Raw genomic sequence first — 26,044 nt, 5'->3', positions numbered from 1 at the left:
AGGTGGCGGGTCACTCTCCAGCCCGGAGTGAGAGCGTCTTGGAAGCCTGGATGTGGCCGTGACCTCGCCAAGAGCGGTGTCCTCAGTCCCGCGGAGGTGAACTTTCCCCTTTACTCCGAGCCAATAACAGCGTGGGCGAGGACTGACGTCATCCTCAACACACAGGGCGGCGACCCGTACTGGAGACATCCGGGACGCACGAGGCGACCCCCGGGGCACCGCCACCACCACCACCACCTGTGTTGCCGCTAGGGAACGAGGTGAGGAGACCCACAACGAGGAAGGCGAGAATATGGCAACAAGGCCCATGATGTCACGCCTCTCAGTCACTTTGAAGATTGGTATTACGCGACGACAATGAGCAATATTCCTCCTACAGCTTGTTGGGGCCAGAATGAAAAATATAACATACGGAAAATTACTACTACATGCATACACAGTAGTAAAAACGCACTTATTTTTACCCTAACCGTCAAAATACGTATGGATAGCCGGGCACTTTTATGCAATAGTTTCCCTGAGAATCATTGTGTAGCGACGTTACGTGATCCGTCCATCCGAACCATCTGTCAGACCCGATTACGTGTTCTTGAGATGGTAAGCGAGAGGGCACAGCTGGGGCACCGCTAACACGATGCACCAGCTGACCACAAAACGGTCCTGCATACTCGAGGCCATCACCAGGCCCCCCGTGGATGCCCCTACCCCTGTGCTGCCCCGAGGGAAGGGGTAAAGGGGAGCACAACAAGGGGGAGGGGAGGGAGTGGACCAGCTGACCACAAAACGGTACAGAATACTCGAGGCAATCACCGGCCCCCCAGGAAGACCCCCGACCCACCCCCCGCCACCTCCCCACGAGCCTCCCGCCGCGCCGTGCCTCGGGGTGAAGGGGGCACCGCACGGAACATGTCCTGCGTGCGCCCAAACACATAACGCCTCTCCCTGCCAGCGTTGCCTCAGCCATTGTGCGGGCGGCGGGTCACGTCATGCGTAGGACTGAGAGCAGATGGACAAGTGGAGCAACAGAGTGGCCGTCCGGGTATTGTAGAAATTATGGCAAACAGTGAAATGGGTGCAAACAGGTGGAGAGATGAGATTAGTGCCTTTGCCGGGGTAAGAATGGGTACAGTAACAGCAGACAGATAGGGATAATAGATACTGGGAGTGATTTACGTTCTGCAGAGGACTTATGACAGCGTGGGCGAGGCGTTACGTCACCCTCATCTCAGCGCATAGGGCGGCAACCCATACTAACTGGGAGGTCCATATTTTCAAACGTATCGGGCTCCCATTACGACTATTTTCTAAGGCCACAGAGGAGATTAACCGGGTTTTCATGAGTGATTTTCCAGTTCACGGTGCAGAGGTCGTGAAAAATTGTCATCAGCATTACAAAACAGTCCGTGAAAGGCTCCGCAACTTCTACGAGAGGCTTTTCTAACAGGCGAACATAGGCGTCGATACGTTTAACAATACGGGCTTTAGTGAGCACAGTTGTAGGCCGGGCATCTGTGTTCCGCCTCCTGCCCCCCTGCACGGGTCAGGCTGCCCCGTGGCTGCGTGAGTCACTGGAACGTTAGCTCGTCGAGTGTTGACAAGAAGCAAATGCAACGGGAGCCACGCCATCTGTTGGGCGCTCAGATGACACGAACCAGGGTGTATGTAGCTACTCCGGGGCTTTACAGAACGGGAAGGAAGATAAACGAGAGGGGGGGTACTATGCCACTCGAGGAGGCTTGAGATGGTATGCACTACAGTACGTGTATGATCCCCAACTAGTTATTGTAGTTGATCTGAGTGAATAAGATACTATGAGTGCAGCTCGTCTGGGGCTTTACTGAACGGGAAGGAACATAATCTAGAGTGGGAGTGCAATGCATGTATGATCCCCAACTAGTTATTGTAGTAAGTCTGAGTGAATAAGATACTATGAGTGCAGCTCGTCTGGGGCTTTACTGAACGGGAAGGAACATAATGCAATGCATGTATGATCCCCAACTAGTTATTGTAGTAAGTCTGAGTGAATAAGATACTATGAGTGCAGCTCGTCTGGGGCTTTACTGAACGGGAAGGAACATAATCTAGAGTGGGAGTGCAATGTCAGTCTAGGAAGCTTGAGATGGTATGCACTATATAGGACGAGAATGATCCCGAAGTAGTTATTGAAGTCTGAATCACTCGGAGACGAACCTCTTAGATGCTGCAGAGAGCGAGAGTGAATATGGAGCTTTATGTGCATCTCCCCCATGTCGGACACTCTGGTATGTTTGTTGTATATAAAACCCCAGTAATTACAAACTGAGCAAGAAGCTACGATGGTCAGAGTAAGGAACACCTCTTTTAACACAAGCTTCTAATCAGTCTACGACACGGTACATATGGGTGCTCGCTGCTGTGGGCAAAATAAAGGTAAGAAAGGCTTTGGTACTGTAATTTTAAGGCATATAATAATAGATTAGTGGCCGAGGACTATCAGCAACTTAAAAATAGTGATGACGTTATGCAATCAAGGTAGCAAGTTGCAAGCACACGTACACACACACACACACACACACACACACACACACACACACACACACACACACACACACGGGTCACTATGCACGCCACTAGATACAGTCATCATTGCATCACGCTGGCGGCCTCAAAATAGTGTGATGACGCGAATGGTCAAAGTAGCAAGTCAACGCAGCAAAACACACACACACACACACACACACACACACACACACACACACACACACACACACACACACACACACACACACACACACACACTATACGAGAAACACAGAAACACGGATGGTCAATATATACACTTCTTCTAGTAAACAATCATTATCTCATGGCACGTACAGTCAAGGTTTCAATATAGGTAATAAGACACAAGGCACACACGATATGACACGAGAGAGAACGCGGACGGGCACTGTGCACTCCTCTCCACACACTCGGTTGTGGGTGGATCACGGGCTCGCAGGTGTTCCACTAGACTCCCTTCAGGTGCCAGGTGAGTTACACGACACACAGGTGCAGGGAGAGCTTTGTGACGCTCTGGTTCCCGGGTTACACGAGAGCAGTCACATATTTCACCTTCTCTTATCGTTATGGCTTTCCTTTCATTGAAACACAAATAAACAGCAAAAGCATCTTTTCAGTAATCAGTCACACACAACCCTGAGTCACTGCCACCTCACACCATCAGCACTTCACATCTCCTCGTCAGCCCTCTTTCAGGTGCTGCCCCTGGCACGCCACCACGTCACCGCCACGGCCGGGCATCCGTCCCTCCGGCTCACGTCAGGGGCGAGCCAGCGCTGGGCGGGACACCAAAAAGGCCCCGGACACACCCGCGGTTCACTCGCCACACTCACGTAACACTGACAACATTCCGCTGCACCGAGCCCTTCCCCGCGCACTGTGTCCCCCGGCACTGTGCGGGGTTACACGAAGCACTACACTGTCGCTGGGGCCACGACGAAGGCGCTGCAGCCCCTGAGTGAGTCCCACCTGCAGCGCTGCGCCACGCGGCGTAACTCTCACGCGCTGTAAAGATCAACTAACTCTGAAATAAACCTGAGCCAGTGAGCCTGTGAGGTGTGCTGTACTGTCGGCTGTCCCACGGCGCGGCGCGCGACGATATTCACTGCAAAATTTCGCTCACTCGCCCATCGTTCGCGTGACCTGCACCTCAGCAGAGCGTCTTCCTCGCCGCCTTCACATGCACTCGCCTCCTTTCATCACCGTCGTTGAGCAAGTGCACCATGACACACCAAAGTGGCCGCCGCGGCCACAACTCAGGCCACACAGTTCTGCAAAATGAAGTGTTGGGAAGCAGAACACGAGTCATGCTCGCTGTGAACCAATCGCCGCGCCCGCTGAGCGTCCACCCGACCAATGAAAACCAGGTGAACAGTTGCCAGTGACCAATGAGCGCGACCTCCGAGCACAGCTTCGCGGGGCATGGCACGCAGGCCCGCGCGGGCAGCAGAGGACTGACTGGGCGGCGAGACTCCCAACAAAAACAGAGGATGGTGGAGATATGCCTGGTGGCGGCGGCGGCGGCGGCGGCGGCGGCGGAGCTGGCAGGTGTGGCGTGAGCGCGGCGTCTCTTCACAAAACTATACGTTACGATTGACTCTTGGCCTCAGCCCGGCCCAGACGGGAAGGACGGGGCAGAGATGGCAAGTGCAGCCAACCTGTTTCCAGCGGCACGCACCAGCAGGCAGGATCCGCGCCCCGCCCCGCCCCGCCCCTCCCCGCCAAGCCCCGGCCGCCGTTGCTGGTGCAGGTTCCGCTAAGGCGCCTCACAGAGCTCCTCCTCACCCGCCCAGCTGACTGTTAACGTCTTTCGCCCTTTTTACACACCAGGCAAGGCGACGCCCCTCCGCGGCTGCCCCTCCCTGGGCCGGCGCCACCCTCGTCCCTGCATGCGGAGGCAGAATATCAAACGGACTTTCCCTGAATGTTGAGCGTGGGAAACTTGCACTGGAGAGGAGCAGGGTCGCGATATGGTGTGAGAGTCAAAGGAGGACGCGAAGACATGAATACGGAACGAAAAGGAAAAGGCTGCAGACTCTCTCTGAGCCTTCCCTGCAGACCCGCGAGACGCTTACAGGGAGAAGTGAACGCTGAATGAGAGCTGGCGTGCAGAGACGACGGGAACTCCTGCTAAGAATTGAAAGACTGAGGAGTCCTTAGCGTAATGTTGGCAGGGTTAGAGGAAGCCCTGTTGATAACTAAACGGCTGAGGAGTCATTCATTCCCTCAGCTTTCCCTGCGTATGATGTCGACACACACATAATCACATTAATTATGACGCCCTGTTACAGCCTCTCGCCTGACTGATAGGGCTTTTTATCATCATCATCACCATCAACTTCCTTTGTTTTCTCTATTTCTATTTTTTTCCTATTTTTCCCATTTATTTATTTTTTTCCTATTTTTCCTGCAGTTTTCGTTTTTTTTATTTTTTCTCGTCCTATTTTTTCTGTATTTTTCTATTTATATTTATATTTATTTATATTTTTTTCATTTTTCTGTATTTTTCTGCATTTTTCTATTGATTTCTTCTTTTTTATCGTTATCATCATCCTCATCTTCCTTCCTCCTTAAATTCTTCACGATCAGTTTTTATTTTCTTTCTTTCGCATCCGCAATCCTACAGTCCATCCGCCCCTTCCCTTTATCCTCTGCTGCAGGTTTGCCTCCCCGCTACTCGTATATTCTTCCTCCATTGTCTTCGCTACCCGGGAAACACCAGAGTCACCCCTTGCCCTCCCTCTCCCTCCCCGCCCTAACAGTTACATAGCTCCACTTCCTCTGACCAACCCAACCCAACGCAACCCAGCATATACACACGTCCAATGGAGCTCAATCAAAGGGCGGAAGCTACTAAGAAATATATAGAAGGAAATGTCACTCATGCACCCTTCTCCCTTCTCTCTCTTGCTTTGCCTAACATAGCTTCACTTCCTCTGCCCAACCCAACCTAATATAACCCAACACATACACACGTCCAATGGAGTTCAAAGCAAAGGGCGGCAGCAAGTCAAAACATATAGAAATAAATGTCACTCTTGCTCCCTTCTCCTTCTCCTCTCTCCCTCTCTCTTTCTTGCATTGCCTTGTATATTTCTACTTCCTCTGCCCAACCCAACGTAACCTGATCCAACATACACAGAAACACGTCTAAAGAAGTTCAAATCAAAAGACGAAAGCGACTCAAAAACATACAGAAAAAAAATTGTCACTCATGCTCCCTTCTCTCCCTCTCGCTCCCTCTCTCTCGCTACATTACCTTGCATATTTCCACTTCCTCTGCCCAACCCAAGACACACTAACATTCCCTCTCTCCCCCCACACACACATGTCCGAGGAGAACCCAATTAAAGAGCGGCAGCGGCTCACAAAACATAAAGAATCATTGTTGGGTGTTGTTGACTCGGGCCGACTTCCAATCAGGCCGTGTGATGTCAGCATGTCCGGGGCTGGGCTGGGCTAGGAGGGTGGTGCACGGGACCTCACGCAACCAAGGTCAAGGGGGAAGCAGGGCTGGGAGAGGCGTGTAAGCAGCAGGAGAAGGATGTGAAGGGAATAGGAACGTTGGTTTGCAGGAAGGACATGAAAGGGAGAAGAGCAGGTGGTGAGATTGGGTAAGGTTAGGTTGGGTTCGGTTGGGTTGGGTTCGGTTGGGTTTGGTTTGGTTGCAGAGTAGAGAGTGAGTGAGAGAGAGAGAGAGAGAGAGAGAGAGAGAGAGAGAGAGAGAGAGAGAGAGAGAGAGAGAGAGAGAGAGAGAGAGAGAGAGAGAGAGAGAGAGAGAGAGAGAGAGAGAGAGAGAGAGAGAGAGAGAGAGAGAGAGAGAGAGAGAGAGGAAATGGAGATCAAGGAAAGAGGGAAGAGGAAGAAAAGGAGAACAAGGAAGAACACACACACACACACACACACACACACACACACACTCACACACACACACACACACACACACACACACACACACACACACACACACTTGCATACCTCTCTGTCTGTCTGTCTGTCTGTCTACTCTCTCTCTCCTTTATTCTCGAGTATAATAATATGTAGAAGGCCTCGAGAAAGTTGTTGCTATCTTCTGCTCGCTTTCCTAACCCAGAGAAAGTTGAGTGTCTAAGAGGACGCGGTGGAGAGGGTTAAGAACTGCATCTCTAGGTCACACGCCTGATAGGTTGAGTTATATATTTCTGAAGGGAGATGAGGACGAAAAAGAGTCGGAGTTACGGAAAGAGGAGGAGGAGAGGAGGAGAAGGAAGAAAAAGAGGAAGAGAAGTAGGAGGAAGTCGTGGGTATCTGTTAAGGTGGAGTAGGAGGGAAAAAAGTAAGAGTTGGAGGAGAAGAGTGAGTATAAGAAGAAGGAGAGAAGGAAAAGAAGGAGGAGGAGGAGGAAAAGGAGGAAAAGGAAGAGAAGTAGGAGGAAGTCGTGTGTATCTGTTAGAGTGGAGTAGGTGGGAAAAAAGTAAGAGTTGGAGGAGATGAGTGAGTATAAGAAGAAGGAGAGAAGGGAGAGGAGGAGGAGGAAAAGGAAGAAAAGGAAGAGAAGGAGGAGGAAGTCGTGTGTATTTGTTAGGGTGGAGTAGGAGGGAAAAAAGTAAGAGTTGGAGGAGATGAGTGAGTATAAGAAGAAGGAGAGAAGGAAAAGAAGGAGGAGGAGGAGGAAAAGGAGGAAAAGGAAGAGAAGGAGGAGGAAGTCGTGTGTATATGTTAAGGTGGAGTAGGAGGGAAACAGTAGGAGTTGGAGGAGAAGAGTGAGTATAAGAAGAAGGAGAGAAGGGAGAGGAGGAGGAGGAGGAGGAGGAAAAGGAAGAAAAGGAAGAGAAGGAGGAGGAAGTCGTGTGTATATGTTAAGGTGGAGTGGGAGGGAAACAGTAGGAGTGGGAGGAGAAGAGTGAGTGTAAGAAGAAGGAGAGAAGGAAAAGAAGGAGGAGGAGGAGGAGGAAAAGGAGAATGAGGAGCAGAGAAAAAAAAGTCCCATTACGTTCATTTACTTCTCTCTCTCTTTCAACTGTTGTCCACTCTCTTAACAGAACCGATTATGGTACCATCTTAGGATCCGCAGAGAAAGCTGAGTGGCTAAGTGAGCGAGGTGGAGGAGAAGGTTAGTAACTGCAACTCTGGGTCACACGCCTTCCTGCCCATCACCTTCATTAAATTCTCTCTTTCAACTCCTGTCTATACTCTTAACACTTATACAGAACCGATTATAGTACCATCTTAGGCTCTAGTACCTGCATCTCTGGGTCACACGAATTCCGTCCCATCACCTTCATTAAATTCTCTCTTTCAACTCCTGTCTACACTCTTGACACTTATACAGAACCGATTATAGTACCATCTTAGGCTCTAGTACCTGCATCTCTGGGTCACACGAATTCCGTCCCATTACGTTCATTAGATTCTCTCTTTCAACTCCTGTCTACACTCTTAACATTTAGACAGTACCTATTTTAATGCCATCTCATGCTCCGAACTTTATATTTTTGCGTATCAACTTATCTGTAACACTATTTCTACGCCCTACTGTGACCTCTATCTATCTATCTATTCCCTGTTAGTTCATATTAAATCAGTTAGTAGCTTAGATCAGTTAACCCTCCACTTTCCGGATTAGATGAAGGTAAAGATGGTCGAGAAATACATGGGTCCGAATTATACGAACGTTTTTTTAGGTAAGCAAACAGATGGTCGTTAGTGTTTCTCTTTTATCTCCTTTTCAGTCTCTATACTCCTCTATCTCCTTCTTTTATTTCATTTTCTCCTATTCTGGTTCTTTCTTCTCTTATTCCTCTTGTTTCATCTGCTAACCTACATGTTGGCCTAAAATAAACATGAGTAAGGATTATCCGGATGTCTTTTTATAGTTCAGCAAAAAGATAGATTCGTAGGTATATAACGTGGTTGGTATTTGCCTCTCACTCTCTCGCTCTTCCCGCCCCGGAGAAAGTTGCGCCCGAGAGCTGCTTGTTCATCCCCCCGAGAACCCGTTGTCGCCGCTGCCCCCTGCCCGAGTTCACTTTTATGGGGTTGGTGGGTCGGGAGCCTGGCCACCACCACCACCACTCCCTGCCCTGACTCTCTCCCTCTCTCTCTTTCTCAGTCTCTCTCCGCGGCGTGTTTGGGATGAAAGGAAGAGTAGTAGGAGTTGTAGTAGTAGTAGCGTTGGTGATTGACGGTGGTGGTAGTAGTAGTAGTAGTAGTAGTAGTAGTAGTAGTAGTAGTAGTAGTAATAGTATAGTAGTAGTAGCAGTAGTAATAGCAACAGCAGTAGTAGTAGTAGTAGTAGTAATACCAACATCAACACAAGTAGCACCAGCCCACATTGTAGTACACAGGAGGTTCTTAAACACATTTTAGGAAGTAAATGATAGACTGACTGTATTATCATAAAAAAAAAGAGCTAACCAGTGGAGGGAGGCTTAGAACAACTTTCGCCGCTCCTCTCTCCTCTGGGCTGCCTTCCAACTTCGGAGAGGGAAAAAATAAGATGTGAAAATATGAAACTAAAAGGAAAATCATTGAGTTTTGTTTTTCCTTCATATGAATTTACTTGGCATATATTTTTACTTACAAGGAGAGAGAGAGAGAGAGAGAGAGAGAGAGAGAGAGAGAGAGAGAAACACACACACACACACACACACACACACACACACACACACACACACACACACACACACACACACACACACACACACACACACACACACACACACACACACACACACACACACACATGGGAACACTGAACAAGAAGTATTCTATGACATTTTTATGCTCTCTTTTTATCTCGCGAAGGAGGAGGATAAGGAGAAAGAGAAGGAGGAAGAGGAGAGGAAGAAAGGGGAGAGAAAGAAAAGTCACATTCAGAATAAACAAAGGAGGAGAAGGAAGAGGAAGAAGAGAAGGAAAAGGAGGAGAGGAAGTCGCGTGAAGTAGGAGGGAAAACAAGCCAGAATCGAAGTCTGTGAAGGAAAAGAATGAGAATAAGGAAGAGAAGGAGTAGAAGGAGGAGGTAAAGAAGAAGGAGGAGGAGGAGGAGGAGGAGGAAGGAGACGAAGAAGAGGAGGAGAAGGAAGTCGAGTGTATTTGTTAAAGTCAGAATCGAAGTCAGCGAAGGAAAATAACGAGAATGGAGAAGAGAAGAAATAAGAGGAGAAGGAAGGAAAGGAAAAAGAAGAAGAGGAGGAGGAGCAAGTCGTGTGTCCCCTCGGCTCCCAACAAAGGCGGTGAGGAAACACAGCTAAACACACTCAAAGGGGCCACGATTTTGTAGGCTCGTTAGAAAACATTAAAACTCCAAACTCTCCCACGCTCTCTCTCTCTCTCTCTCTCTCTCTCTCTCTCTCTCTCTCTCTCAGGATATATGGCCCCGCAATTTGTCCCTTTCTCACGGTTCCTTAGACGGACAAGACAACCCTTTCATTGTCTTACGCCCCTTTTTTTCTTCCTTTTTTCTTGTTTTTCTTCGTCCGCTAATGCCTCTTTACTCTCCTCTTTTTCCTCATCGTAATTCTAGTTCTTTTCTCATCACTTCTGCTTCGTTTTTCTCCTCTATCTCTTCTTCTGTCTCTATACTCTTTTTATCTCCTTCTCTTACTTCTCTTTTTCCTAGCTTTGGTTCTCCTTTCTCTTATTTCTTTCTTTCTTTCCTTTCTCTTATCTGTCTTGTGGCGGAAGGTGAGGAGCAAACCCGGTCCTCCGCACGCTATCCACTCATCCACCGCCTCCCCTATATAGAGAGGAGAGGTGAGAAAAGGAAGAAAGGTAGGTCACGTAGGAAGGAAAAGGAGGGTAAAAAAAACAGTTAAGGTAGAGAATGGTCAAGGAGGGAGAGGAGGCATAAGAGAGGGAGGAAGGTTTGAGCTAGGAGCGGCCTTATCTTAATAGGAAGTGACGCTGAGATCTCCTGAAGAATGAGGACTAATGGGAGAGGTTACGCCGTGATGAAGGCGGCGAGGGAGGGGCGGCGAGGGACTAACGGTGATAAGAAGGAAGAAAAAAGGAAAGAATTTACTCATAGGAAGTGGAGAGTGTATGAGAGCGGAGAAACGTGACAATGGGAGAGAAGAAAAGGACATATTAGGATACAAAAGAATATATGAAGTGATGAAATTGGAGAAGGAAGGAAAGAGGAAGTGGAGAGCATATGAAACCGCAAGAAAGGTGGAAATGGGAGACAAGAAAAGGATATATTAGAATACACAAGAATATATGGAGTGATTAAACAGAAGGAAGGAAGTGGAGAGTGTATGAGAGCTGAAAAAAGTAACAGTGGGTGGAATACATGGATACATTAGGATACATTAGCATATAAGAAGCGTGATAAAGAGGGGAAAGGAAAAGGGGACTGTACGAGTGGATACATTAGGATAAACAAGGATAGAAGAATGATTGAACAGGACAAGAAATAATCGACTTCCCTTATAGTAGAATGTATGGGCGGATACATTAGGATACACGAGCATATAAGGAGCGTGATAAAGAAGGGAAAGGAAGTGGGGACTGTACGAGTGGATACATTAGGATAAACAAGGATAGGAAAATGATTGAACAGGAAGAGAAATAATCGACTTCCCTTATAGTAGAATGAATGGTGGATACATTAGGATACACAAGCATATAAGAAGCGTGATAAAGAGGGGAAAGGAAGTGAGGGCTGTACGAGTGGATACATTAAGATAAACAAGGATAGAAGAATGATTGAACAGGACAAAAAATAATCGACTTCCCTTATAGTAGAATGAATGGTGGATACATTAGGATACACAAGCATATAAGGAGCGTGATAAAGAAGGGAAAGGAAGTGGGGACTGTACGAGTGGATACATTAGGATATACAAGGATAGGAAAATGATTGAACAGGACAAGAAATAATCGACTTCCCTTATAGTAGAATGTATGGGCGGATACATTAGGATACACAATGAGAGGAGTGTAATAAGACAGAAGAAAAAAGAAGGAATTAATTATCGTAAAGTGAAGAATTTATGAGAATGGATAAAGGTGAAACTTGTTGAAGAGAGAAGGATATATAAGGATGCATATGGTGACTACAAGGACTGGATCTGCCTGAGGACTAGGGACTTGACCTCAGACATCCCTATCCTTAAATCTATCTAATCTAACTTAACTTAATCCCTCACATATATTAGGATGCATATGGTGACTACAAGGACTGGATCTGCCTAAGGACTAGGGACTTGACCTCAGACATCGCTATCCTTAAATCTATCTATTCTAACTTAATTTAATCCCTCACTTATTTTTGTATAGTTCCCTCTGTATTAATCCCAGCTCATCATTCCAGTTTATAGTGTCGCCTTATTAACAACAGCCTTAAGCCTTTACTTGTTTTACCACTAACCTCAAAATCGTGCAGCTTATTTCTTTCATCTTCGACTCTATTTATAAACCAGTTTCTTTTTCGTATATTTCCTTGAACCTCATTTAACCTAACGTGTACTTATCACCGCGGGTTTATGCTTTAAGTCTATTCAGTATACGAACTTTATCAGCTGCAGGAAGTGGAGGAGAGAGGGGTAGAGAAAGCGAGTGTGTGAATGCTAAGAGAATTTCGAGTACGCAAGAACAGTACTGCAAGAATCAAGACTCAATTTATCTACCTTATACTTATCGCTGTGACCTCTAGCACTTCTACTGATGCGAACTTATCAACAGCAGGAAGTGGAGGAGGGAGAAGTGAATGGGAGGCCGCGAATATTACGAGAATCTGAATTAAAGAAAGGAAGAAAAATCGTGCCAGGATCAAGCTTAAGTAGGCGAGACTAAACCGTTTAGCGGAAGAGGGAGAGAAGGGAAAGGAAGAAAAAAGGATGGATGATTATAAAAAAGAAAATCCAGAGAAAGAACAAAGACACAAAGAAAACCGTCGAGCAGGTATGAGGGGAGGAGGAGGAGGAGGAGGAAGAAGGGTATGAGATCGTGGGAGGTAGAGAATGAAAAGGTGTAAATGGAGGACGTGGGTGGCCGAGAGGTGAGAGTCAAGCAGAGGAGAAGGAGGAGGAGGAAGAGGAGGAAGAAGAGGAAGACGAAGAAGATAGAGGGGAGTGAGGACCTACCTACATCAAGGCATTTTTTAGCGGCATTCTTCAAGTCATATAGGAAGGAGGAAATGCTAAGGAAATACTATAGAAAGAGGACCATTTCAAAGCTCATATACTAGTGAGAGGGATCAAGGAATGTGGATACCAAGGCCGCGGGAAGGTAGGTAAGGCTGCGCGTGGATACGGTGCTCATTTCCGAACCATGGGCTTTTTGAACATATGAACTAAGGCAGGAAGGTTCCACTCTGCTAAATTATCTTGGTGAGGAGATTTCGATGCGACAGTAAATAGTAATCTACTCTGCTATACTGCCTTGAGGGGGACGGTGAGGAAATGACTTCAATGCAACAGTAAATAGTGATCTACTCTCCTATATTGTCTTGTAGTGGGCGGTGAGGCAATGACTTCAATGCAACAGTAGATAGTGAGCTTTCTGTCGCAGTCTCTCCCTTCCCTCCCCCCTTCCTTCTTTGCCGGGTGCCTTCCTTCCTGGTACTTTTTGATACTTTTTGCGGCAAATGATCAAGATTGCTTCATTTGGGCAGGAGGAGGAGGAGGAGGAGGAAGAAGAAGAAGAAAACGAAGAGAAGGAAAAGGAGGAAATATGCAAAAAGGTTATGAAAAAGGAAGACAAGAAGGGAAAGACAAAAAAAAGAAGAGGAGGAGACAGAGGAGGAAGAAGACAAAATGATAAAATGAAAAGGAAAAGAGGAAGGAAAATAGGAAAAAATAAGAGGTGGGAGAGAAAAAAAATGGATATGAAAAAAAACGAAAAAGAATAGGAGGAAGAGGAGATAGGAGGAGTGAGGGGGGTTCGAACCTAAGCTACACTCACGATCCTTCCTTTGTGTGACTCAACGCTGTTTCGCCACAAATATTTCGCCGCTTCGTTCACGGTCTCTCTCGGGGCGACATAGAATGAAAAGTCGCCCGCGTTTATGAAGACCAACGAAACATTTCATTTTTCATACTTTTCTCATTCTATTTTACTTCCTTTTTCTTTTCTTTCTTCTTTTCCTTCTTCTTTTTCTTCTCGTCTTCCATCTTTTCCTTCTTCGGTAATTATCTTTCAGCTTTGCACTCTCAACTTTCCTTTTCTTTTCTTTTCTTTCTCTCATTTTCCCTTTTCGTTCCCCTTTTCTCCGTCCTTTTCCTTAACTCCTTTACTTTCTTCTTACAATTCATTTCTTCCCCTCCCTCCTTCCCTCTCTCTCCTTCCTTCACCTTCACCCCTACGCTCCCGCCCTGTCTCTCCTTCTCTTCTTTTCCTCCTTCAGTCCCTCACTATTTTTTTCCCTCCTTCCTCCTCTCGCACTTCCTCTACTTCTTTTCCCTTCCCCTTTCCCTTTCTTTCTCTCCCAACAACTGTCTTCCACTTCTACTCTTCTTCCCTAACACTCACTTCCCACCTTTTCCCATCTCCCTTTTCCTCCCCATACTTCCTTCTCATCCTTTCCCATCTCCCTCTAACTTCTCATATTTTCTTCCCTTTCGAACTTCCTCCACTGATTCTCCCTTCTCCCCCTTCCCTTTCTCTCTCTCTCTCTCACCCATTATTTCCTTCCGTTCTCAAGCTTCCTTCCCTCCCTTTCCCATCTCCTACTTCCCCTCCATTCTTGCTTCCCATTCTCTCCCATCTCCTTCTTCACCCTCATTCTTCCCTACACTTTCCCATCTACTTCTTCCCTTCCACACTCTTCTCTCAGTCTTTCCCGTCCCCTTTTCACTCCTCATGCTTCCTTCCCACCATTTCCCTTCGCCCTCTTCCTCATCCACCCACTCCCTCCTTTCCTTCCACCCCCTTCCAGCAGCCCCACACGCGCGTTCTCAGACTGTGTGGTCACTCCCAGTATTTCCTGCGACACCCTGACTTCGCTGACCAGGTAACTGATTGCCTTGTTACCTGGCCACTTTATACCTGCCGCCGGTCACACCTCAGGCTCACCTTCGTTCTCTCTCCCTCCCTCACCCACTCTCACCCTCTCCCTCCCTCTCTCCTTCCCTTACTCTCTTTCCCTTTATTGCTTATTCATGTTGGTTGCGTGGTATTTGTTTTGTAACTTTTCGGGAACGCTGAAATGCACCACGTTACTGTTACTGTTGCATTCGCTGATATTGGTGACACACACACACACACACACACACACACACACACACACACACACACACACACACACACACACTTGTTTTTTTTTTCTTTTCTTTCTCGTTTTTTTTTTTCTTTTCCCTCCTCCTCCTTTTCTTTCTTCTTTTCCCTCTTCATTCTTTCCCTTCCCTTCCCTCGGTAATTATTTTCATACTTGCACTCTTAGCTTCCTTACCTCTTCTTATCTTTTTTTCTATTTTCTTTTATTTATCTCTTCTCTCCTTTTTTTTTCTTTCATTCATTCTCTTTTTCTCCGTCACCTACTTCCTCAGTCACGGAAATAGATATAAAGGGAATGACACGAAATGGAAGCTGATGAATGGATACACACACACACACACACACACACACACACACACACACACACACACACACACACAGGTTGGGTACTCACCTGCGTGGAGGCGGCCAGGCCCTCGGGCAGCACACACAGTAGGGGCTCCCATCGCAGTGCCGCAGCCTCGCCCCGCCCACTCACACGCTCGCCCACCACTGCAAGGAAGAAGGACACTTATGAAACACACAATGAAGAAACAACAACACCAAACAGCACCATAAAACATTGCAGACTAAGAAATAACTACACCTATTTGTTTTGTATGTTTATTATTTCTACTTAGGTACGGGAGAACACCTTGACACATTCACATACAAATACTCCTTTCCACCTCCATAGCCAAGCACTCATATGTATATTATTTAGTGGGACATAAGAACGTAAGGTGTCTGCAAAAGCCCGCCAGTTGGTCTATGCAAGGCAGCTCCTGGGAACCTAACCCCACCTAACATTATTATCCACGAATTTATATAATATTTTATTGAATGTGTTTATCGTATTGGCACTAACGATCACAATAATTCAAAACTGGGACCAATGAACTAGACCTTTATTTATTATCGCTCCGTATCTATGTCATGGAATTTGCGGCATTTCAATTTACACAAGCAACCTAAAAACTCAATATACTACACCGAAAAAAATAAAAAAAGGAAATATGTAGCAGTAATAGTGGTAGTAGTAGTAGTAGTAGTAGTAGTAGTAGTAGTAGTAGTAGTAGTAGTAGTAGTAGTAGTAGAAGTAGTAGTAGTAGTACTGTATTATAGTTAACAGTATTGGAGGTGGCTTGAAATTGCTTAAGTCAGCCATCTTTTATAGTTTTCTCATTTAACTCTACGGTATAGAGAAGACAGATTTTAGGATAAACTATAGCGTTAGAGAGCCAAACACTGGTGAAACACACTACAAGGAACGGTACCTACAGCACAACTATAACCTTGACATGACAAACTATACAATTAGACCACAATTATTTAGGTTATTCATCTATTAGCAAGTCTTATTTTAATCGTAATTGCTGTCCGTCCTTATAGATTCTGTCTTTCAACATTAATATATTTTCTAATTTTCTCTGTTCCCAAGTCCATGATGCTCGCTGCCAGTCTCTCCATTACTACCCATTATTTTTATCTCTATCTGGTAATAACACATAGAGGCAGCGATCAAGCATTAGACTAAGATAGATTTAGATAGATAAGTTAGGGGAAAGCAGTAAGCAAGATAAATTAATAGGTTAAAAAAGAGCAGGAACCAAGCATTGCATTAAAATATATAGATTAAGATTGATAGATAGACTAGGGTAGATATATCAGGACAGTTAGCTTAGGGCATAGCCAAATGTTGAAGACATTTTAATTAAAGACGATGAAGACGATAATGTGGACTTCGGCAGATTATATAATACGAAGAAATATTAACAGATGGTAAACCAGAATAAAAGAATTGTATAGGATGGAGAACACTAACATCAGAGGTGGAGAACGTGGCACACACACACACACACACACACACACACACACACACACACACACACACACACACACACACACACACCTTTCCCTCACGTAGGCAAACAATTAGTGGCGTAATTAACCCTTTCCACTTTCCTTTTTCAATCAGTTACTTCTGCGAAAAGTGAAAATTTTGCCTCCGCTTTCTTACGAGTGAAAAAATGATGATGATGATGAGGAGGAGGAGGAAAAGGTGGAGGAGGTGGAGGAGGAGGAATGATGATGATGATATAAAATAAGGATAAAAATAATACAAGACCAATAATAATGAAAGTCAGTTCCTTAGTTTTTAGGTGTTCTTGTATTCTTGCTTTTGTTTATTTGTTTGTTTGTTTGTATTTCTCATTTTTCTCCTTTTGTTTGTTTCTCTTTCTTTCCGTTTTCTTGTTTTTTTTTCATGTTCCTCTTGTTCTTTAAGTGCATGTTCTTGTTAATCTTCGCATCTTTTTTTTATATATATATTTCGTCTCAGTCACTTCGTCCTCCTTCTAATTCGCCTTCTCCCCCTCTCCTCCTACTTCGTCTTTTCCCCCTCCTCCTCCTTCTCCTCCTATGCAGCATCCACCTTCCTCTATATCTACGCAAAAACGACCCCTACTTTCCACCAACCCTTCAGTACCTCGCTTTCCTCTTGCATTTCTCCTCAATCACCTATTCCTCTTCTTCCACCTCCAACTGCTCCCTCTCCACCTTCTCTTCTTCCTCTTAAACCATCTACCATCATCTCTATCCACGCCAAAATCATCCTTGTTATACCATCAACCCTCCAGTACTTCCCTTTCCTTCTTCATCACCTTCCGTCTGCCTCTCGTCGTGGCCGCTCTTCCCGCTGGGCGAAGATGAGGCCGCGTCACCCCGCCGCCCTCGACCTCCGCCCCGACCCCGCCTGCCTGCGCCGTGCTTGCTAACGAGGCCACGGCATCTTGCTGCGCTGTGTTGGGTTCCTGCGGCTGTTTGCTTGGCGTCCCGTGGAGCCAGACGTCTTAACCTTTACTCCTCAGTGCTCAGTGCTCAGTCCTCCATTAGTGTTAGTGGGAGAAATTCTTGTTCCCTGCTAGAATATTTTTGGGGGTTGGTTGGTTTCTTCATTATTGTTTATACATATTTCTCTTTTTTTTTGGTTGTCCTTTTTCTTCTAAGTTATCGTCTTTTTTCCTTTTAATTATCCTTTTTTTCCTTCTTTTCCTTTTCCTTCTTTTTTCATTTTTTTCGCTTCTTTTTAATTTCTTTCCTCTGCTTCTTCTTATTTTCATTCTGATTCTTATTCTTATTATAATTATCATCATTGCTACTACTACTACTACAACTACTACTGCTACTACTACTACTACCACCGCCACCAACAACAACAACACCATCACCACCACCACCACTACCACCACCACCACCACAACTATTAGAATCATCCCCATTGTTGTTTTTCATATATATTCCTACTTTATCTCAATGCTCTTATACATCCTCTACTACTCTGCACTTTCCTAGCTCCAAACGAGGGGTGGAGGGGTGGAGAGGGGGTGGGGGACAATGATTGGGGTGATTAGGGGGTGATTGGGGCGTATGGTGGCTGGGTGGAGGCTGGTGTTGGGTGGAGTAATGATGATGATGATATTGGAGAGCGCCAGCCTGCAAGATGATTGGGTTCAAGTCAATCTCATTATTACTTTCCTTTTTCCGCTACTTTCCTAATAAGCTTTCCATTATTGCCTCTGTTTCCTTTTTCTCTGTTTCTGCGTTTTCTCTCGTGTCTAATTTTCCTGAGTTTTCTTCTTGTTATTTCCTGTTTCCTATTAATTTATATTGTTTCTTGTTGTTTCTCTATTTGCGTTACTTTCTTAAGCCTTCCATAATTGTCTTCGTTTCGTTTTCTTTACTTTCTCTTACGTCTAATACTCAAGCCCTTTTTTTTTTATTTTTTGCTTTCATTTCCTCTTATGTCTTTCGTATCTTCATTTTTCTTTCATATCTCCATAATCGTCTCTGTTTCCGTCTTTCTCTTTTTTTTCTCTCTTACGTCCAGGGTTTTTTTTTTTTTTTTCTTCTTCTTATATTATTTCCTTCTAGATGTCTTCCGTTCCTCTGTTTTCCTCTCGTATCTCTCAGTCTTCGTCTTCTCCCTTACGTCTAACTATTATTTCTACTATCCACCACTAGCTACTATTTTCTATGCCCTATCGTTCTTTCCTCGTATCTGTCTTTCATTCATCTCTAATAACCTTTCTCTTTCCACTTGCCATACATTTTTTTCACTCTCATTTCTTCACTCGCCTCCGTCGCTTCTATACACATCCCTATCTCTTTGTAAGGCAGACGTTGGTTCATGATTGGTTGATTAGGGTGTATGGTGGGTCATAGGATGATGATGAGGAGGAGGAGGAGGAAGAGGAGGAGGATTCAGGGGCAAGAGATGATTGAGTTCAGAGAGAGGGAGAGGCAGAAAGACAGAGACAAGTTGCGGCACACACACACACACACACAGACACACAGACTCCGGTGGCTGGCAAGGAAAGGTTATGTCAGGCGAGGCTCGTGTCGTAAGTCAAATTGGTGGTAGGGCATTAGAGGGTGATTATATATAGGCCGCCCTTTCTCCCTTCCTCCCTTTCTCTCTCCCTACTCCACTTTCACTTTCAAACTGCTTCCTTTCCTTCTTTTATCTTATTTTCTCCTTTCCTCCTTTCTCCCTTTCTCTCTCCCTACTCTCTTTTACCCTGCTCTTCCCTTCAGTCTTTCTCCTTTTCTCTCTCTCTAAACTTCTTCACTCGATACTGTTAGACGCTTTCGTCTCTCAAATCATCCATTTCCAAAGGCCAAAAAGGAGATCAGACGGGTTCTTATGAGTTATATTTTAGGTTCATGGTACAGAAGAAGGGTCAAACTATCACCAGGGTCAAAAAACTACCCCTGGAAATGACTCAAAAATCCCGACGAAAGCCTTGTCAAATACGTGTGTGCTTGGGCGCCGAAATGTTTAAGAATACGAGCAACAATCTCTTGACCTCTGTGACTGCGGCCGGCCTCACGCTATGGCCTGCGGGGTATTGCTGTGTCTGGCTGCGTGATGAAGTGGATAACAGTCCCCGTGATGGCTTCACTGTGTCTGCGTTTGGTTCTGGCCCGTGTTCTTGTGTGTACCTGGTGTGTGTGTGTGTGTGTGTGTATGTGTTTGTGTGTACCTTTGCTGCCGCGGGCGTCTGTGTATTATGTTGTGTGAGGGGAAAGTTGATATAGAAAATGGTTACTGGTATTATTGATGCTACAACTACCACAACTACTACTATGCTACTAATATTAATGCTTATACTACGGACTATTAAGAATACTAATACTAATACTACAATAATAGCACTACTGACAATACTAATACTACAACAAGAACAACAAACAACTACCCTTGCTCGTACTTCTCCTCCTCATCATCATCATCCTTGTACTACTACTACTACTACTACTACTGCTACTACTACTACTACTACTACTACTACTGCTACTACTACTACTACTACTACTACTACTACTACTACTACTTCTGATACCACTAATACTACTACTGTTGCTACTACAACGAAGACGAGCATCGGAAACACCGCGACGCAACCGTTACGCTATATATTTTTTGACCGCAAGTGTTTCAAGACTGTGGAAACGATAACGCTTTCGCAACGCTAACTGACGGAACACACACACACACACACACACACACACACACACACACACACACACACACACACACACACACACACACACACACACACAGTGGAAAAAATACAAAAAATAATAACGGATAGTGAATAAGAGGAAGAAAAGGAGGAGGAAGAAATGGAGATGAGGAAAAAGAAGAAGAAAAAGAAGAAGAGCAAGAATAAGAACAAGAATTAGAAGAACAATAATAATAATAATAAGAGGAAGAACGAGTTGATCAAAAAGAACAACAACAACAACAACAACAACAACAACAACAACAACAACAACAACAACAACAACAACAACAACAACAACAACAACAACAACAACAACAATAATAATACCAACACCAACACCACCATCAACACCAACACCAACACCACCACCACCAACAAGCAGGGCAGGTGAACACACACACACACACTCGCCTACTGCCTGTCAACACTCGCCTTCGTGAGAATCAGGTCATTGAGGAAGTGATGAGTCGCTTCCACAAACTTGATCCAAACACACTGATATAGCCACTCTTCCAGGCCTTCTATCTATCTATCTATCTATCCATATGTCTGTCTGTCTATCTATCTCTCTATCTATTCATCTATATATTTAACAGTCCTGAGTATAACAGTTTCCGTGTTCTAAAAATATAAGTGTAATAATTTTTCTTCTTTTTTTGTTGTTGTTTTCATCTACGTTTACTGTTATAATAATGTTCCTTTTTCTTCTTTCTCTCCTTCTTCTTCCTATCCTCTCCTCTCCTCCTCCTCTTCCTTCTCCACCCCCTCCTTCTCCTCCTCATGCTCATCATTCTCCTTCTCCTCATCTCCCTCCTCCTCCTCTTTTTCCTTTATATTCTCCACTACACGACTACTGTTCTTCATCACTATAATCATCACCCTCCTCCTCCTCCTCCTCCTCCTCCTCGGGACAACTACGCTCTACTTCTCTAAAAACCAGCCCGGTGACCTTGAACGAGTGGACGCGAGGAACGGCCGTGAAGGTGAGCCGGACAGGAGCACAGGTGGTCAGCTGGGGGAGGAGGGAGAGAAGGAAGGAGAGAGAGAGAAGAAAAGACGAAGGGAGGAAAGGAAGGAGAGAAGGAGAAGAGAAGATAGGAGGGATGAAAAGGTAATGGGGAGAGTAGAAAAGATGGAGGGAGGGAGGGAGGGAGAGGGAGAGAAAGTGAAGGGGATGAAAAAGAGGGATGGAGAGACGTAAGGAATAAGGGAAGGAGAGAAAGAAGACAGGAGGGAGAGAGGAGGAAAAAATAAAAGGAAATGAAGAAAATAAAAAGGGAAATTAAGAAGAGAAAACGGAGATGGAAAAAATGCGAAGGAATGAATGTCTGATTTAAGTAAAGAGAAGAAAAAGAAACAACAGCAAATAAAAAAAATAAAAAAAATAGCATAAGAAAGAAATGAAGAAAAAGAGAATTTGATGGTGATGGTGATGGTGGTGGTGGTGGTGGTGGTGACAACGAAAGGGCATCAGTGAAAGCAGCAATGAAGGGAAAGTTAGCAATTAAGTCATCACCACAACCACCACCATCACCACCATCACCACCACCATCACCATCATCATCACCAAAATCATTACAACCCTACGACCTACCCAGAGGAGAACGGAGGCTGAGAGGAGGGGGAGGAGGAGGAGGAGGAGACATGACTTTCATATAAGCAACGACCCTCTTTAAACTTGTCCCGCAGCGCTGAACAACTGCGTAAGCGTTTCTTCACCACGGCCAAGCAAGTACTCGCGTGTAGCTTCCTTCCTAGCACCAAATAACACGCATGCACACGCACCAAACAGGTTCAGTCGCTCATTCACGGCTTAATGATATGGGGCATTAAGAGCGAGTACCTCCACGTCATCCCCTGGGCGTAAGCAGCTGCCCTATATACGATATGTTTCAAACACCCGAGGATATTGCTTTCCCCCCCTACTTTGACTTCTCTGAGCGTTATTTTGCAGCTACGAGCCTTTCTGTGTTTATAAGCCGGTGTTATATAGAGGAGGAGGACGAGAAAGGGACAGAGGGTGATATATGGGTCGTAGCATGGGCGAACAGCCAGCCACGACGGTGCAACTCAAGCAGCCGAGCGCGGGGCCTGACACCTTCCTACCTCAGTCATTCATTCACGGCTTAACACGGGACAATAAGAGAGAGAATGCATTGAACCTTTAGCCCTTATTTCCCCGTTTCTTCCCCTATGCAAGTATTCGCCATTTTCTTTATTTTTCCCTCCCTCTTTGCTATCTCCTCCGTGAAGAGAGAGAGAGAGAGAGAGAGAGAGAGAGAGAGAGAGAGAGAGAGAGAGAGAGAGAGAGAGAGAGAGAGTAATGGGGGCATGAAAGAAGCCAATTTAGTGCCAATTTCTGACTCTCTCTCTCTCTGGGCACCAGCTGGCGACGGAGAGGAGGAGGAGATGGTGGAGGAGGTGGCTGAGGCATGGCAGCACCTCTCGTGACCTGCTAATTACCCGTGACCTCCGTGTGTGTGACCCCAGCGTTGACCTCTCATCCCACTGACCTCCTCCCTATTACGGCTCACTTATATCATGGCTTACTTACAATCGCCGATGATCTTTTTATATCGTTTTTTTTAGGTTATTGATTCGTTTCTACAATTATCAACGATGTATCTACTTTCTACCGTGTTTCTGTTTGCCGGTCATGTGTTTGAGGATACATAACCAAAACTCAGACATCTATTTTACGCGTAACCTCACTTGATTCATAATGCTTCCTCAGTAACGAGACTTTCCATCTAACAATGTGAGTTCTTGCATTATCAATCTCTCCTATATATTCCTCTTTGTAATGTGTGTGTGTGTGGAGACCCTTATACCTTTACCTAACATTAATCCAAACAGTCATCAATTTCGTGGGATAAGAAAGAGGTAGAGGTGACGGAGTGGGATGAGAAATAGGTTAACGTGGGTAGAGTTACAGTGGCAGAAGGGGGGATTAAATGGGCTAAGGAAGGAGGGGCAGGGGAAGGGTTAGGGAGGAAGGAAGGGTTAAGGAGGGTGTGGCCGGCTCGTGTTTACATCAGGGGTTACGCCACACACAGACACACACCTTCCCTTCACACCTTTCCCTCACGATAAACACACTGACATGATGAGAGGGCGTGGGATGCTCCTAAAGTGGCTCTCTCCCTCCCTTCTCTCTCTCCCTTCTCTCCCTACCTTAACCCTTCCCTTCTCTCCCTTCGTTCCTTTTCTCTCTCCATTTATCTCTCCTCTTTCTCCTCTTTTTGCTTTCCTCCTTACTTTCTTTTCCTTGTTTTTAATATTCTTTTCCCTCCGTCTCGTTCCTCCCTTCTCTCCCTACCTTCGTCCCTCTTCTCTCTCCTTCTCTCTCTCTCTTTGCCTTCGTCCCTCTCTTCTCCTCTCCTCTTCTTTCTCTCTTTTCTCCCTTTCCTTTCTTCTTAATAATCCCTTCCTTCGTTTTGTCTCTGTCTTCATCCTCTTCTCTCTCTTTCTCTCTTTAACTCTCCCTTCTTCCTATCATTACTTCTCTCTCTCTTTCCACTCCTCTGTAACCTCCCCTTCACCTTTTTCTAACTGTCTTTCCACTCCTAATAAATGAGAGAATAAAAAAGAATCAAATATAACATCGCAAAAGTAGGTCTCAGGTCTAGTACACACGAGATGCTTAAGCCTCCGCGCCCTGCCTCTCATAGTAATGCCCGCGGGATGATATTGGTAACACTGGCACGTTTGGGAAGGGTGGAAGAGGAGGAGGAGGGGAATGAGAACGAGAAGGGGGATGAGAAGGAGGACGAGGAAGAGGAGGAGGAAGAGTGAGTTGCGAAGGAAGAGGAGGGGCATGAGAATGAGAGGGATGAGGAGGAGGAGGAGGAGGAGGAGGAGGAGGAGGAGGAGAGAAGGGTAAAGAAAAGAAGAGAGAAGACGACAAGAGAAGAAGCAGAAAAAAAAAAAAAAAAAAAAAAAAAAAAAAAAAAAAAAAAAAAAAAACATGACCAACAACCAAACACAACACAACCAGACTCAAACTAACATTGCATAGAAAGACTAACGCTGAACGAGGCTACTTAATCATGTCTGAACGTCTACGATGAAGATGAACTAAACAGACATAGAGACCAAGACTAAAAAACCTGAATATAAAGAACTACCAACAAGGCGACAGTACAAGCGAATCTAAGGCGAGTAGAACGACCTATAGCGTACCCAATATAGAGCCTACTGACGTTATAGCCCTGCATATAGACACAGTATCAATATGTAAGGACAGCTTCAGGATGCATGCACGTCTGGCGTTGCTGAGGCACAAGACAATGAGCCTAACAGAGAGACCACTGGCACACATCTTAATGCTACGAGGGCAGGCTACTGACGCACGTTGGTCCATCATTGTAAGGGTCAGCGCGTCGTCTGGTGTATGTGTGGGCCCCGCAGAGTGACGATGCGACACAGCAACCCCTCCTCAACACCTGCGTCCCCTCGTGTTGCTGGCGAAGATAATGGATGGAGGGTTGTGTTGGACCAGACATGAGAACATAAGGGGTCGCATTATAAGCCATTTCTCCGCCCGAAAACACCTATTTGACAAGGCTTTCTTAAGAGTTGTGGGCATTTCCAGGAGTAGTTTTATGATCCTGGTGGTAGTGTGACCCTTCTTCTGTACCGTGAACCTAAAGAAACACTCATTAGAACCCGACTGACCCCCTCTTTGGCCTTTAGAAATAGCTGATGTGAGAACCGAAAGTGTCTTATAGGGAGCTCCTGTGAACCTAACGGAAATACACGTAAACATGGACTAGTATGCTCTGATTTCGGGGCTCATACACTAACATTTGATAAGGCTTTCGTAGAGGTTGTGTTAGTGTTGCCATGGGGAGTTTTATGTGCCTGGGGATTGTTTGACGAGGCTTCTACACCAATAAAGTGAAAAATACTCATGAAAACCCGACTAACCTCCTCTGTGGCCTTGGGAAACAGTTGATGTGAGACCCGAAAATGTATGGGAATTTGGGCCATAGAGCCGCATCATAAGACACTTCCGCTTCTAACATCAGGTATTTCTAAAGGCCAAAGAGGAGGTCAGTCGGGTTCTAATGAGTGTTTCTTGAGGTTCACTGTACAGAGGAAGGGTCAAACTACCACCAGGGTCATAAAACTACTCCTGGAAATACCCACAACTCCTACGAAAGCCTTGTCAAATACGTGTTCTTGGGTGGCGAAATGTCTTTAATACCTGTCATAGTCGCAAAATCAATAACAAGAAGAAAATTAATAGGATCAAAACCAAGGTGAAGAATATAATAAACTTCAACGAGCTTCTGTTCTTGTTTTTCTATCTTGAACATTGACCTTTGACCTTTCACATTTATCTCCACTGAAATCGTTAAGGTAATAATAACATCGTGGCTGGCGTCTTATATTCTTCGCTCAACCACACACTGAACCCAAACCCACAACCACCATCACCACCTCTACAACCCCTATCAAGAATAACATCAAAAACAACTAATATGACTTTTACTTCTACTACTACCTCTACCCTTACTACTACTACTACTACTACTCCGACTACTACCACCACTGCCACCACCACGACCACCACTAGTACTACAACTTACTACTACTTCTACTGCTATTAATACTACCAACACCACCAACACCACCACCACCACCATTACAACACCCAACCCTAATCAAACAGAGAATGAAGAGGAATCCCTCGTCAGTGTCTCATTTTCACGGAAGGAGAAAGTGAACCTATTTTGGGAGGTTACGTC

At 45.4% G+C, this 26,044-nt stretch overlaps 1 protein-coding gene across 1 annotated transcript in view; it reads right to left on the bottom strand.

Annotated features, from left to right (window-relative positions):
* LOC127001791 (ABC transporter F family member 4-like) overlaps positions 1 to 26,044 on the bottom strand; it is a 99,138-nt gene that overhangs the window by 13,771 nt on the left and 59,323 nt on the right. The window contains exon 3 of the mRNA XM_050867006.1: positions 15,137 to 15,234. Within this exon, the coding sequence (XP_050722963.1) occupies positions 15,137 to 15,234 (98 nt within the window). The remainder of the gene's footprint in view (positions 1 to 15,136; positions 15,235 to 26,044) is intronic.

Source organism: Eriocheir sinensis, chromosome 1 (genome assembly GCF_024679095.1).
Source record: "Eriocheir sinensis breed Jianghai 21 chromosome 1, ASM2467909v1, whole genome shotgun sequence".
Lineage (NCBI taxonomy): Eukaryota > Metazoa > Arthropoda > Malacostraca > Decapoda > Varunidae > Eriocheir > Eriocheir sinensis.
Note: the sequence above shows the minus strand (reverse complement) of the source record. Positions and strands in the feature narration are given on the sequence as shown.